The 15,595-nt window shown below is 41.0% G+C and overlaps 1 protein-coding gene across 4 annotated transcripts in view; it reads right to left on the bottom strand.

Moving 5' to 3' along the window:
• The window catches only part of pxna (paxillin a), a 32,995-nt gene extending 22,400 nt beyond the window's left edge, over window positions 1–10,595 (bottom strand). For 2 of the 4 annotated variants that reach the window (XM_011475163.4, XM_004068885.5), the window contains exon 1: window positions 10,284–10,595. In XM_011475163.4, coding sequence (XP_011473465.1) covers window positions 10,284–10,296 — 13 coding nt within the window. In that variant the 5' untranslated portion in view covers window positions 10,297–10,595. The other 2 variants (XM_078947462.1, XM_078947459.1) reach the window with 2 other exon arrangements.
• Window positions 10,596–15,595: the final 5,000 nt, after the last annotated feature.

Genomic DNA, 15,595 nt, shown 5'->3' with positions numbered 1-15,595 from the left:
TACACAAGGTATTTTAGGCAAAGATTTGCCTCCTTTCATGCTAGAGCGTGTGTTTCTCTGTGTTGAGGTTGTTAAAGAAAAACATATTTAAAGAGATTTTACAATCCAGATTGTTTTTAAAAAATGTGATGGAAGCACAGATGCGAGACTGACACTCATCCCACTTCAGTTCCTCGGAGACAGCTGCAGTCTCCTCACAGCATGCTGATAAATTTACTTTAGTGCAAATGCACACTTGCACACAGAAAGTCAGCAATGAGGTGATAAAACACCCTTAGCTTTAAAATAAACAAACTAAAGAAGGCCATTTACCACATTCCTTTCAGTTCAGTCTCACCTACGTAGATGTCAAATCCTTCAAAGAATGTAGGTTCTAAAAGATTACTCCCAAAGGTTTAGAAATAACAAAAAGCCTTCCAATAAAACCCAGAATCCACATTAATCTGACATTAAAGACTGCTCCTTTGAACATGAAAAAAAGTCAGCACAGTTGAGAGGGGGGGGGGGGGGGTTTCCTCATGGTCCGGTCCAGAATCTAACACTTTGCCCAGAAAGTTCTCAGAGGTGCTTGGCACCAGAGGAGAGGACTCAGGTGGGGGAGGACAGCAAACGCCCTGAGTGAGTCAAGAAATGTGATTTTAAAATTGATCTATGATGTCAGCAAAGCTTCTAAGTAGAGAAGATTAAATGGTGACTATCTGTTCTGTAAAGTTTTATTACTTTAAAGAATTTTTAACTCCTTTTATTCCTGTTTTTCAACAACCACCAGTAAAAATATCCAAAATAACAAAATAAGTTTGAAAATAAAATCCTTATTTTAATTCTTTGTTTTTTTTTCTCTCTGGCACAATTACATTTTTTAATTGAATGCTATATGTATTCAAATAAACTTTGTTAAAATTAAAATGTTCATCAATTTTTACTACAAATAATTTTGATTTTAATCCGAAATTTTTAATTTAAAAAGAAGATCAAAAGCACTGACTTAAAAAAAACTTATCAATTAATATGAAAGAATTTGATTTTCAAGAGAACAAGAAACACGAATCCAATGAAAATCATGTTTTTGGTGTTTTGGACATAAATAAGAGATTTGGTTCAAAAATTGGATTTTTGAGTCTTTCTTTATTCAAATTGTTGTGAAGCTGGCATCTGGTGCAGTTTTGTTACTCCAGTAATGTTAGGTTACTGGTGTGAGGGGCTGTTAGCTAGAAGGAAAGTGCGTACGGTAAATAGAAAGCTCTAAGCAACAGGAAAGGGAATGGGGGCCGGGGTTACTCAGCGTCAACAGTCCCGCCCACAACTCAGAGGCAAATTTCAACTGAACTACTGCCACTTTGCAGAAACTAATGTCCTAGGAAATGACACAGGTTTTTTTATTTTGGCTAATAATCATGACGAAAAGACAACTTTTTAGAAAATAGATCATGAGATGATTAGAGTGGGTCTTTAAAAAATGGATACATTGAAAACATTTTCCTCCTGCTTCCCACAATCAAAAGCCTACAAAAGCAGAGAGTTTGTGTTGGTAACAATCTTCTTAGGAGCGATATGATTTGCATCTTTCCTTCGATGCATTGCAGTCAAGCTGTTCCAACATTTAAAATAAGGTGGACAATGCTAAGCCTTGAAATCAATTTAACCCATGAGAACCAAGACACATTTTTTCTTAAAAATTAAATTGTGTGCACTGGACCACAAACCAAGTGGACCACAGAATCCATTTCTGATCTTTTTCTGTTACACTGATGTCACCATGGGTTCTTATGGGTTAAGAAAGGATGTTCCTTTTACAAAGCCATGTGGTGTAGCTTTACAAAATGTACAGGTGGCCTCTCCAAATTAATACTAAGATATGAAAATATACAAAGTAGTTAGTGTACTTACAGAGGGCCATTTTTGAATATCCTTTTGTCCAAAAATTGTAGAAAAACTTTTCAACAAGTTCACAGAATCTACAGGGGTTTACAGTCTTGATTAACCCATGTGACATAAAAATAATGGCCTTGCAAAGTTGCGTCTGAACAAACCACTCTTCTAAAGAAATGCCAGCTTCCCAGACCAGATCAAAATGGTAGTGCTTGGTCATAACGCGTTAGACCACAATGGTGAAATCAGCTGCTGCAACATCAGCATAATGACCTCAAACAGAGTATTAGACAAAGTATTTTGGGCATTTCAATGACCTTTCTTTAACAAATTTGCACTACCTCTATCTCCTTAATCCACCCAACAATTCTTTAGGCAGAAGATATTTGTTTATGAACTTCCTGCTCTACTCTTATTTTTTATAGAAATGTTTTGGGCCAAAAGGAGCTTTTATGTTGGTTTTACTGCATAAATTCTAATGTTATTATTAAAAGATAGATTTTTTTTCAGTTGAAATCAATGGTTGTGTGATTTTCAGTATTTTCTTTTTACTCAAACCAAATTAGTTCTGTAATGGGAAATTGGGGGGAAAAAAGTACCGGTATTGATATATAATAAATAATAAAAATAAAAGCATAATTTGGATCATTTAGCAGTGAAATCGGGCCCTAAAGTTCACTAAGATAGAAGATAGACCTTGATTCTGCTTATTTTCGCAGCTGGTTTAATGTTTGCAAAGAACAATGGCGAAATCTATGAAGGTATTCCAGAAGGAAAGGGCAGACTTCACCCTGACTGGCATGTTGTGGCCACAGATGGATAAATAATTCTCCCTCTTCCTTCTGTTGATCAGTTTTGTCTTGTTCTGCTGTGACTAAACTAAAGTGGGTCACAGCCCCCAAAAAACAAGAACTCTTTGTTCCTAATCCAGCAGGATGGGGACAGAGGAAGATGATGAAAAAGCAGGAAACTGCAGGCCGCAGAGCCAGATCAATGCCCTGGAAAACAATTAGCCCAATTCTAGTGCCAGAAACCACGACTGTATGTGTGTAGGAAGAAGACCCTCATAAACATGTCAAACCATAAATCCAGCGACAACACAATTTCAGACATCAATGGAGTCTGGATCAGGCTTTTCAGGGATCTTTGAAAAAACTGAAGTGCAAAAGCAGCTGCAGCTAGCTACCTGAGACACTTCCACATGCACTTACTTCTCCTCCACCAATCTCTCCTCACTGTTCATCAACGGCTTGCTCTGTGATGGCTTTATATCCCAAATAGGGCAGAGGCAGCAGTGTGTTAGTGATTATTTAAACCTGCTGCAAACCTGCAGAGCTTAAGATCATTTCCAAATAAAGCTATCTTCAGCCTGAAGATGCATCCTCTCACGACTCCTTCAGAAAGATACTCAGCTACCAGTTAAGGAAAGACCACAAACGTGTGCAGGTGCACTTGTGTTGCTGAAGTTTATTACAGAATGAAAGAGGGCACTTTTTAAGAACAGTCAATAATGCATAAGGTGTTTACTTTTGATGTGCGAGAGATCAGGCGTCGCAATCGCTGTGGCATCTTTACGGTCCATCATAAAATCGTTTCACCAGCTGTTTTCCAGCTCTTATAAGAGGATCAGCAGCAATGCATCAACTGAGCTGTCTGTCAGTGACAAGCTGGCGAAGATGAGAATCTCACAATTAAGGAAGGCATGGAAGCGGGAAGGCGGGAGACCAGCAGTAGCTGCAGAGCAAATGGAAGATTTTACATTTTTCTTTATTTTGTCTTAAAGTCTCACTCTGGTCATCTCTTGATTTATTGTAAAAATGTTACCAGTGGTTTAAATTATGAGTTTTTATAACCAGTCAGTTTCTAGGACATACCGGTAGTTTTTTGAGCCAGACGCCAGCTAGGACGAGGAAAACTAGTCGTCTACAAGTTGCATCAGAATGGAACTTGTTGTCTGCCCATTGTAGCTTCTACGTCACAGCTACAAGCTTTTTCCAACAACAATTATTCGTCTAATCTTGATTCACAGTGATTTTAGGAAAGAAATACTCAGAAAAGCAGTTTTACGCTTAATTTTTGTTATAAACGTCCTCCATCATTAGAAAACTGCTACAAGAACATGTTAAAAACACCAAAAACATGATTTTCATCAGAGTGGGTCTTTAAATTTGTTTGTCTTATCAATCTTATGTTTTTTACAGAAAACAGAAAAAAATATGGACTTTTATAAAAAAAAAAAAAAAGTCAATGTGTGTCTTTTCATTAGTGTGATGAGCACGCTGGCTGGTCTACTGGGACATCGACATGCAGTAAAGAACTACATGGTTGCACCTTAAGCACAGAGGTTACAGGGGGCAGCTACTGATGTCAAAACATGGCTGGATGGATGTAAAGCAGTCAAAGGAAAGGGTCAGTGTTCTTTGCTTATGACAAACGCACAAAAAAGGATACAGGTGGGGCATAGTCGTATACTTATGGTTTTGAAGCTACAGGGATAATTAGTCCAAGTTTTCCAACATGATTGCTTATATTTCCTTCAAACAAACCAAACCGACTGCAGTTGCCGTCCTGCAGGCATCGACCCATGAGAGATTGCAGGATGGTTGGCTGAGATTTGAGCTGCTGCTGCTGCTTAGTCAGCTATCCAGTCTGTCCAAACCAGCCGTCTGTGGTCAGGAGTGCATGCAACCTTTGTTGTCCATTTATTAGTATGCCTGTGTGTGCATGTGTGCATAAGTGTGCGAGTGTGTTAACCATATGTTTCAAACCCTGAAGAATTTGGATTTAAAGTCAGGCAGATGGACAAACCCAGAAGGAGATATAGAGCAGAGTTTCTCTGACGCTTATGGCTCTTGCACTTGCTGCTTGTGTGATTCATGTGCGTGTGTCAAGCTCTGGAAATGTATGATGATACCAAGCAGACTTGACCCCCCCGCAGCAATAAGCCACTGTGGACACATAGGCTTTTTTAAGCTTCAGAGAAAAGGAAGTCTATGGTGAGTGTTTCTGAAAGTAGGAACTTCAGCCTTAGCGGAAGTTTGCTCTTAAACAAAGAAATGCTTAAATACTTTTAAACTCCACTTCAGTACAGACAACCCTTGTGTTCCCAGTGGCGTCTTTTGCTAAAACCACATCCAATACTGGAAGACATGCAGAGTATTGATTCAGCCACTCTATCTCCCAGAGGAAAAACAAACACACCAGTGTATTTTTATTACTCTGTGCTAAATGAAAATGTACATCCTTTCAATATCTATGGAAAAAAAATGTTGATAAAATAACTTTAATTCAATTTTCAGTCTCATATATTAGAAGTTATGACCAAAATCTGATCAAGTGAAGGGTTTTTAAGAAAGTAATATTACCCGATGACTAAATCAGATGATATTAGCAGTGGTATTTGCCGTCTGGTTTAAAAAAAAAATTAATCTGCCCATATTGGAGGGGGGGGCTAAGAAAAAGTGTAAGCAGCTCATAGCGGCACAGTCTAATTCTGAACACACTTCAACTGTGACATACTTGAGGTGTCATGTAACAAGATTAGACGACAGAAAAGAGGGACCAGTCTGGTTGAAGGTTCAAGAAAAGCCCTAGGGCTGACTCACGGAGCACAGGTTGGAGTGTGGTTCCCTAGTTCCGCTCAAACTCTTTATATCGTCCCTGCCCAGACACAGCTGATACATACACCAATACAATAGTGGAGGCGTTTACTCCTCCTTTGGCAGCAGGATTCATTCTGGCTCTCACTCACAGCACCACTATCTTGTTATTGAGTCTAGGAGCCAGTGCCGTGGTTCATCTCTGCAAAGCGGGCCAAAGGCCTGCACCAGACCAATCAAGGCTACCATGAGAGCTGTATTTGAGGCCAGATGTACTTTGGCATACCCAACTGGTGAAAAAGAAGTCAAAATCCCACAGACTTCGATAGAGAAATAAACAGTTATTACTTAGTCATATTTGTCAGAATAACCGTTCTTACTCTCTGGGTGGGGGAAGTGTTCCTACTCTTGGCATTCTCTTAATGAGCTTCAAGAGTTAGTCACCTGAAATGTTTTTCACTTCACAGGTGTGCCTTGTCAGGTTTAATAAGTGTGAATTCTTGCCTTATAAATGGGGTTGGGACCATCAGTTGTGTTGTGCACAAGTCAGGTGGATACACAGCTGATAGTAGGGTTGGGCGATGTCCCCTAATTTGGCCGTTGACGATGTTTGCTGTCAACCATCGGGATGGACGATGACATCGTCGGGGGGGGGGGTTGGATTCTAATCCGACCATTGATCCCATCAAGATATTTTGTACATGTAACCGCGGCTTATGATGTCGACGCGCAACGTGGCGGGGGCGTGGCATCACGATGGTGGTCTCTCCATCGGGATGTCAGTCACCCATCACGATGGACGATGATATCGTCCATCGGCACAACCCTAGCTGATAGTCCTACTGAATAGACTGTTAGAATTTGTATTATGGCAAGAAAAAAGCAGCTAAGTACAGAAAAACGAGAGGCCATCATTACTTTAAGAAATGAAGGTCAGTCAGTCCCAAAAATGGGAAAACTTTGAAAGTGTCCCCAAGTGCAGCCACAAAAACTATCAAGCGCTATAAAGAAACTGGCTCACATGCGGACCGCCCCGGGAAAGGAAGACCAAGAGTCAACTCTGCTGCAGAGGAGAAGTTCATCCGAGTCACCAGCCTCAGAAATCGCAGGTTAAAAGCAGCTCAGATTAGAGGAGCAGGTCAATGGCACACAGAGTTCTAGCAGCAGACACATCTCTGCGCAAGATGACCTGGCCTCCACAGTCACCGGACCTGAACCCAATCAGGATGGTTTGGGGTGAGCTGGACCGCAGAGTGAAGGCAAAAGGGCCAACAAGTGCTAAGCATCTCTTGGAATCCTTCAAGACTGTTGGAAAACCATTTCAGGTGACTACTTCTTGGAGCTCATCAAGAGAATGCTAAGAGTGTGCAAAGCAGTAATCAAAGCAAAAGGTGGCTACTATGAAGAACCTAGAATATGACATATTTTCAGTTGTTTCACACTTTTTTGTTATGTATATAATTCCACATGTTTTAAGTCATAGTTTTGATACCTTCAGTGTGACTCTACAATTTTCATAGTGATGAAAATAAAGAAAACTCTTTAAATCAGAAGGCGTGTCCAAACCTTTGGTCTGTACTATATATGATTCCTGCTAGTCCCCAAATCCAACATTTGGCAGATTCTCTAGAGCCCGCTTTCAACAGAAGGGGCGTGGACTTCCAACAATCTTATTTTTGATTGGCAAGAGCAGTTGCCATAGAACTTATGACTCAGACCAATTCAGCCCAATCACTGCTTTTTGATGTCATCTGGCTCCAACATGGCGAGGTCCATATTGGGCAAAAAATAATGACTGAATTGACTTTGTTTCATTGGATCCAAAAGTAAGCCATTTTCTCTCGGTCCAGCTCTTAATATGTGTGTCACTACACAGTCACTACACTGCAGCAAGACTGAACCACAGCAGATTCTCTAAGTGTCGGTCTATATTCAGACACACGCATCTCTAACAAAAGGCAGGGATAACCTGACCCCCCCCCACCCCCCACCCCACCCCCCCACAAGACTGAAAACTCAGCTCTCAGGCATGAAAAAACCGTTAACGTCCAACTCAACATGGAATAAATGACATTTCTTCACATGGTGGCACTCCATAAACAATGATGCAGGCTATATTTAGACAACACAAAGAATCTTGGGTTACTTCAGATCTTATTTTTTAGCGCTGCGGCTCCTATAATGACAAGGCCCTGCAATGACTTCACTTAAAGTGATGACACTAAAGCGACAGTAACACTTATCTGTGGGGAAGCAGCTCAGCTGTTAACCATATTGGCAGAAACAGAAAAAAAAGGTATAGGGCATTCAAGTCAGCAAAATGAAGTGAACTTTGGGGGCTGTTTGACATTCATGTCTTGTTGATGCAGGCCCAGAGCGGTGAAGCAAGGAGCTCAGTCTGGCAGAGCTGATAGCTGGGAGGGGGGAGGCGGGTCAGCGAAAGTTTGCATTTGCACATAAAGCATGTCTACTGATATTAAACACAAAGGCAGCTGATAATTTCTATAGATCCAGCTTCATAATGGGCCTCAATCCAGGGCTTCCTGAAGGCTAATCAGCTCTCCGACTGAAAGCAGTCAATAGGCTGCTGCCTGCACTTTCCTGCCTGTGAGGTTTGCCACAGGAACATGGGGGTGAGGGTGGGGCAATGCGGTGCTAAAGGAGGATAATTTTGGCTCCGGCCCAATGCCTGCATGTGGGCCTGATACAGCCGAGAGCCTGGCCTGAACTGTGTGCTGTTGTGCTTTCACAGCTGCTGCTGAAGGAAGCACAGCGAGATAACAGAAGTCAAAGTGTGGACATGGGTGGATCACATGGAAAAAATGCTTTCAGCGGGGAAGTAAACACGCCTGCTGGATTCCTCCTTCAATCACTGAACCAGGACTTAAGAAATGCATCAAAGGGAGGCATGTGGCCCTCCTCTTTAGGGAGGTTTATCACAGCTATAAATATGTGGGCGCTTCATTGTCCAAAGTTGAGCGAGTGGATGAAACCCACTATGCCTCAGCGGCTTCCACTTCTATAGGGTCTTTGAAACAGCAGAGCATGCATCTGTCCAGCTTTATGTGCAACATTTTTGCCTAAAACGATGACAGGATTTACCGCCCGTGTGACATGGTAATTACACTGGCTTGTGTAACACTTTTTTTTTTTTGGAAGCAGCTCCTTTAAGGAAAGCCCCACATCCCTGTAAGCGGAGAACCAATCCATAAATACTGGCTGGATATAGAGCGGGCCGATGATACCGGGGGACGCTCCCACAAATGTCAAGAGGGCAGCATTTTGACCCTAAAAAGGGGGGGGAAGACCTCAGAACTTTTTCAGGGTGTTTGTAGAAAACAAAGGGCTGTGGAGGTGAAAACAGAAGCAGCCTGGTATGCGAGTGTCATGTTAATACACGTGTGCGGTGCCAAGCCAAATGCAACTGTAGCTCGAAGGAGAGCAAAACATTTGCTGAGCCTTTAGCAACACATTCGTCATCACAAAGCCGACCCATGTGTCCTGGAGCTGTTCCTTTGAGCGGCACCGGACTGCGCTTCATTTACACCCAGCTAAACTTAACCTCACAGTCTCCATCGGGGGTGGAGGAGGACTCTGGTTTCTGGCAGAACTGAGCGCGCGCTCAGTTTTTAGAGGTTTCCTGTTGCTTTTCATGATGTTATCTGGATGATGTTTCGTTTATACCAATTTACCAAAAGTTATGATTTCTGTTTGAAGAAAGAGCAAGAATTTGCTGACACCACAGCCTCACCCCCCACCTCAGGGTTTGTGCTTTATTATTCATTTTGCCTTAAAGTCTCACTCTGATCATCTTTTGATCTATTGTAAAATCTTCCCCAGTGGTCTTTTAATTATAATTAGTTAATTATTTTTGCCAAAATTTTAAAAAAGCGGTTGTTTGTTCAGAGAGGCAGGAGTTCATTCGAATTTTGCCACTGAATTGTGGACGGGACTGTGGGCACAGAGTGAGCCTGCTTCCATTTCCCGTCATCCCTTTCTTAACACGCTCTCCCATTACCTTACAGCCCCTTACAAAAATGGCCACCCCTATCAGAGCTATCCAACCGTACAGTTTTGAGCCGGATACCAGCTCAGACGAGGAAAACCAAGACCCACATGGATCTATTGGTCTGCAAGTGGATGCATCGGAATGGAGCAGAGCAGGCAGCTGGTGCCCTGCAGGTTGTAGTTTTTATATCACAACTATGAGCTTTTTAAAAGCATTTTTTTCACCTGCTCTCCTATTCACGATTTGAATAAACATGTATTTGTCCTCTATCATGAAAAAAAAGCTTCAAAAACACGATTTTCATTGGAGTGGATCTTCAAAAAGTTTGCCATCCCCCCAGATAACCCCTGAAGGGAAAAACTTCCCCTGCTGCCATGGCAACATGCACCTCTGCAGGTGTGTTCTGGAACACACCTAAATCACAATCCACCCCCCCCACTCCAAAAAGCACGTCTTTGTTGCATCCCCACCTTCAATACAACTTCATATTGAATCATTTTTTACCACATAAAAGTTTTCCTAAATGAAAAAAAAAACAAAACTTGACGGACCCACATATAAGCAGCGTTCCCACAACAAACGTTTGAATTCTACAGGGGAAAACACGGCTCATGTTAAATTAACCCAGTCCATCCAGGTGTCATCTCTTCGCTCACCTGGCCGGCGCCACTTTCATGTTAACCTGGTTGAGCTGAAACATTTAAAAATCCCGCAAACGTGACATTTTATCGTCTTAATTCCATGTCCAGCGTGTTGTGTTTAAGCTAACGGCTCTTTGATGTTGCGTTCAAGGCGGGATAACTTGCCTAAATCATCCATGTTGGCCGGAAATGGTTCCGCCACCGTGAACCGGACCGGTCTCTCTTCTTTTTTTTCCCTTCTCCCCTCCGACGGTCACCGCTGGACTGTGAAGAAGCTGCCGGTTCGGCTCTTTGTTCCCCCCCTCCGACAGGAAAGCTCCGTCACTGACGCGAGGAAGTTTTCAAGTCCCTCCTGGTTTCTGCAGCTCGACGAGTCTTCGCCGCGCTCGCGCGCACACAAACACGCGAACCCGAACACAGTCGGGTACGTGGGCAGTCCACCCCCCAGCCCAGCAGCCTCAACATGCAGCGACATCTAGTGGCAGAAAGCGGTACTACTGTGAAGTACTACGACAGCAGTCCACATAACCACAGACAGAACTGCAGGCTTAAACACCAAATATGCAGAAATATACTGTTGGTACAGTCTGTATGTTCTTTCATTTTTAAGAGGAAGTAATTTGGAATTTGCATATGTAAAGGAATCACAAATTAAACGGCCACTTTAAATGGCACACACCTGTCCACCTGCTCCTTAATAGAATTTTTTATTCAGCCAATCGCATCAATGCATTAAGGCTTGTAGACGAGACCATCTGCTGCTGTTCAAACCGAGAATGGGGAAGAAAGGTGATTTAAGTGACCTTGATCGTGGTTGTTGGTGCCTGGCCGCTGGCCAGATCTACTGGGATTTTCACCCACAACCATCTCTAGCGTTTACAGAGAATGGTCCGAAAAAAAAAGGAAAATATCCAGTGAGCGGCAGTTCTGTGGGCGGAAATATCTTGTTGATGCCAGAGGTCAGAGGAGAATGACCAGACTGTTTCCAGCTGATAGAAAGACAACAACTCAAATAACCTCTGGTTGCAACTGAGGTCTGCAGAAGAGCATCTGTGAACGCACAACACATCCAACAGTGCCACTACTGTCAGCTAAGAACAGGAAACTGAGGCTATACAATTCACACAGACTCAATCAAAATTAGACAATAGAAGATTGGAAAAACGTTGTCTGGTCTAATGAGTCTGAATGTCTTCTATGACATTAGGACGTTAGGGTCAGAATGTGGCGTCAGCAGCATGAAAGCATGGATCCATCCTGCCTTGTAGCAATGGTTCAGGCTGCTGGTGGTGGAATGGTGTGGGGGACATTTCCTTGGGATAGTTTGGGCTCAACATAGTTGCATCACCACAGCCTATTGAGTGTTGTTGATGACCACGTCTATCCCTTGAACATTGCTTGAAAGGAAGTAGGAGGAAGCAATTTTATATAATCCCACCCCTATTTTTGTTCACTGAACTTTTATTTTTTTTATTTGACCATAAATATCATTACTCTCTTGACTTCTTATCAGTTATTTATACTTTACCATTTCAAGTGCAGATTAAAAAAAGCCACAAGTATTAATAAATCAACTGACAACAATAAAGTACAAATTTATTACACAAGAAGGCATAACATTATTTCAGAAATCATTACATATCACAGGTATCCAAATTAGGTGCATGTTGTTAATTAGAGAAAATTGAGCAACATTCAAGGAATTTTAATTATAAAATCATAGATAATCATCAGGAATCATTAAGTCTTTTTTTGACTCCATTAGAAAAGACTATTGCTTTAACCATCATTAATAAATCATTTATTTTCCTGTTTTAACAAGGCTGCAAGGTGGCGCAGTGGTTAGCACTCTTGCATCACAACAAGTAGCCCCCGCCCCGGTTCAAGTCCCGGCTGGGGGACCTGCCACAGAACATCAATGGGGGGCCTACCTGCCACAGAACATCAATGGGGGGCCTGTCTGTGTGGAGATTGCCTGTTCTCCCCGTGCATGCGTGGGTTTTCTCCGGGGTCTCCGGCTTCCTCCCACCATCCAAAAACATGCTTCAAAGGTCAATTGGAAACTCTAAATTGTCCCTAGGTGTGAGAGTGAATGGGTGTGTGATTGTGGTTCTGCAACAGACTGGCGAACAGTCCAGGGTGTCCCCTGCCTTCGCCTACAAGTGGCTGGGATTGGCTCCGGCAGCCCCGTGACCCCGAAAGGGACAAAATAGTAGAGAATGAATTTTCCTGTTTTATAATAATCCAATTAAAGTAGACAAGAAACATCCAAAGTTCTGGAATATGTTTTATTTTTTAATTGATATGGTAGAGTTTTTCTAAAATAAAGGCTTGAAGACAAAGACCGCTACACAAAAATATGAACTGTGGAGGAAGGATGTCCCAATGGAAAAAAAAATAATGCAGCCCCAGACAACGATGAATCAGACTCCAAAAAAACAGAAGCATCTAACAGTACAGGCATTGTTTCCACAACTGAGATGCGTTAGCAACTATGAATCATTAACATGTGCACCAAATGAGGAAATCAGTACAGCTCACAAAAAAAGGCACAAAATGTAGTCGAAATAGCAACAGGACATAGTTTCTTTTAAGTTTGTACTTAGGAAAAAAAAATTATGACTGGAGCTGGAGAGTGGAGCTGTAATTCTACCATAAGAAACCAACATCAGGTTTGCAAAAAGATGATAAGATGCCAGATATATTTACCTTAAACCTCATATTGCTTAATACATTGTAAACAATAATAAAGACTCACCATTTCACTCACCAATTAACTGATTATAATTTATTGCATTGCAAACAATGTAAAACATATCACAGAATACCATAATCTATTGGCTTGCAGGTAGATGCATCAGAATGGAACGGAGCAGGGAGCTTGTGGCCTGCCGATTGTAGCACTCATGTCGCTGCTACTATCATCTGCTTCTGATTTAAAACCATTTGAATAAAAAATACTCAGAAATGCAATTTTAAGCTTTAACGTTCTTGCCACAAGAACATGTGAAAAACACCAAAAACGCAAATATTGGAGTGAAGCTTAAACATAGATGTTTATGGGTGAAGGTTTGCTTCATGAAAAGCACGAGTGTAAAAGCAGAACATTTCTCAAGAATCATTTCATACAGCATCCCAGGTTGAAGTGGCCACTAGGGGGCAGCAGATACTCGACATAAAAATCTCTTTCTCCCTGCAATCAGTAAGTTTAATTAAATATTTTCTAAGCAACAAATACCGGAATTTAACAACACGATTCTGAGTAGAACATAGAGATCAGATACTAAATAGTAGAAATTTGAAAGTGTTGGTTTTACCACACTGCCTTGTTTTAGTGTATTGCTAAAATTATTTTTTTCTTATTCTCAACATTTTTGGATGACATTTGTCGTACATTTGGAATACTAGACTCAATAAAGGCAATTTTTTTGCTTTTACTGTAGTTTAACTTGTTTTTTTTATCAATAAATGTTTGTTTTTTTTTACTTTATCTTTTTGTCGACCCGTTTTATCTGGTCTTGTCATAAATTAGGTACTGCATATGTTCATTAGTGAATGTATTAAAAAGATCATATAAATATATGCACATAAAATATATACTAAAAAAGACGAGGGTACTGGAATTCTGATTCACTGTTTTTATAGCTTTTGACCATAAGTTTACTGTTATTTGTATCTCAGCAGAAACTAAAGTATGAACATTGTAAACTGCGCCTGCAGCACATTTCAAGGTGCTTCCTCTGTAACATTGTTGGGAATGTCAGAGATTTAAATGAAATATAATTTTGTTTCTTTTTTGTCTAGTCTGAGTGGGGTTGTGTTGTGTTTCAGAGGACAGTAGATCAGCTAATACATCCTTAGATACAGTGAAAGCAGCCTGTGTCACTGTTTGTCTGCCCTTTAAAGCTATCTAATGTGATCAAAAACCCCATGAAGAAAAGGCTGAAGCACAGTTCTGACAAAACACAGCAGCCTTTACTGAATGGGAGCTGCAATACGAGGAGAAGGCTGCATGCTCAGGATAATAGAATAATAATGATGGCGCTTCGCGCCGGTGTAAAATAAAGCTCAACATTTAATTTAAAAGATCTATTAAATACAAAGTAAAACATTAAATCTATATATGTATGCAAATAATTTACCCTAAATGTTTTTTTGGTTTTATTGTAATGTTTTTCCAACATCCACAAACGGCCAGTTTTGTCTCAACTTCCAAAAGTAGTTTTCTAATACTACTATTATATTGTCTGGAAAGGTTTTATAAATTTACCTTTACTTAAATATATAAAAACAAAAGACTTATTTATAAAATAAGCTGAAGTTCTAACGGAACATACGGAGCCCCTAAAGGGCCATTGATGAAAAAAAAAAAACTGGAGGAAAAAAATTTTTTTTTCAAGTAAAAAAAAATTTTTTGGGAGTAAAATATTTTTTTTTGAAGTAAAAAGGAAAAAAAAAAAATTATTGGTGCGCAGCAGTTAGTATCAGGTGCGCACCAGTTAGTTTCAGGTGCGCACCAGTTAGTTTCAGGTGCGCACCAGTTAGTTTCAGGTGCGCACCAGTTAGTTTCAGGTGCGCACCAGTTAGTTTCAGGTGCGCACCAGTTAGTATCAGGTGCGCACCAGTTAGTTTCAGGTGCGCACCAGTTAGTATCAGGTGCGCACCAGTTAGTTTCAGGTGCGCACCAGTTAGTTTCAGGTGCGCACCAGTTAGTATCAGGTGCGCACCAGTTAGTATCAGGTGCGCACCAGTTAGTATCAGGTGCGCACCAGTTAGTTTCAGGTGCGCACCAATTAGTTTCAGGTGACATCATGACATTGTCAGTAATATTTCTTGTTTTCAGAAAGTTTACAAGGTCCATATCCTCAACTTTAGCCATTCTCAAGACAACTGTAGCTACTTGGTGCACAATGAGCAAGTAGGTCAACTATCTGATATCTTCTGATACTAACTGGTGCGCACCTGAAACTAACTGGTGCGCACCTGATACTAACTGGTGCGCACCTGAAACTAACTGGTGCGCACCTGATACTAACTGGTGCGCACCTGATACTAAGTGGTGCGCACCTGAAACTAACTGGTGCGCACCTGAAACTAACTGGTGCGCACCTGAAACTAACTGGTGCGCACCTGATACTAACTGGTGCGCACCTGATACTAAGGGGTGCGCACCTGAAACTAACTGGTGCGCACCAGTTAGTTTTATTTTATTTTATTTTTTTACTTCAAAAAAAATTTTTTACTTCAAAAAAAAAATTTTTTTCCTCCATTTTTTTCCTATCAATGGCCCTTTAGGGGCTCCGTAGGAACATTAGCAATATTGTCAAATATTTTTTAACTGGAAAATTTGATAGATTTATGCGTAAAATTAGCTCATTTAAAAAATGATCCAGATAGTTTGAATTGAATCTGCTTCAGGATTTCCTCTTCTTTTTTAAAAGTATTGGCATCTGTTCATTGAGCTCCTGCCTTTGACA

The sequence above is a fragment of the Oryzias latipes genome, chromosome 5, assembly GCF_053564925.1.
Source record: "Oryzias latipes strain Hd-rR chromosome 5, Olatipes_Hd-rR_3.1".
In the NCBI taxonomy this organism is placed as follows: Eukaryota; Metazoa; Chordata; class Actinopteri; order Beloniformes; family Adrianichthyidae; genus Oryzias; species Oryzias latipes.
This window is presented reverse-complemented; position numbering and strand designations above follow the sequence as displayed.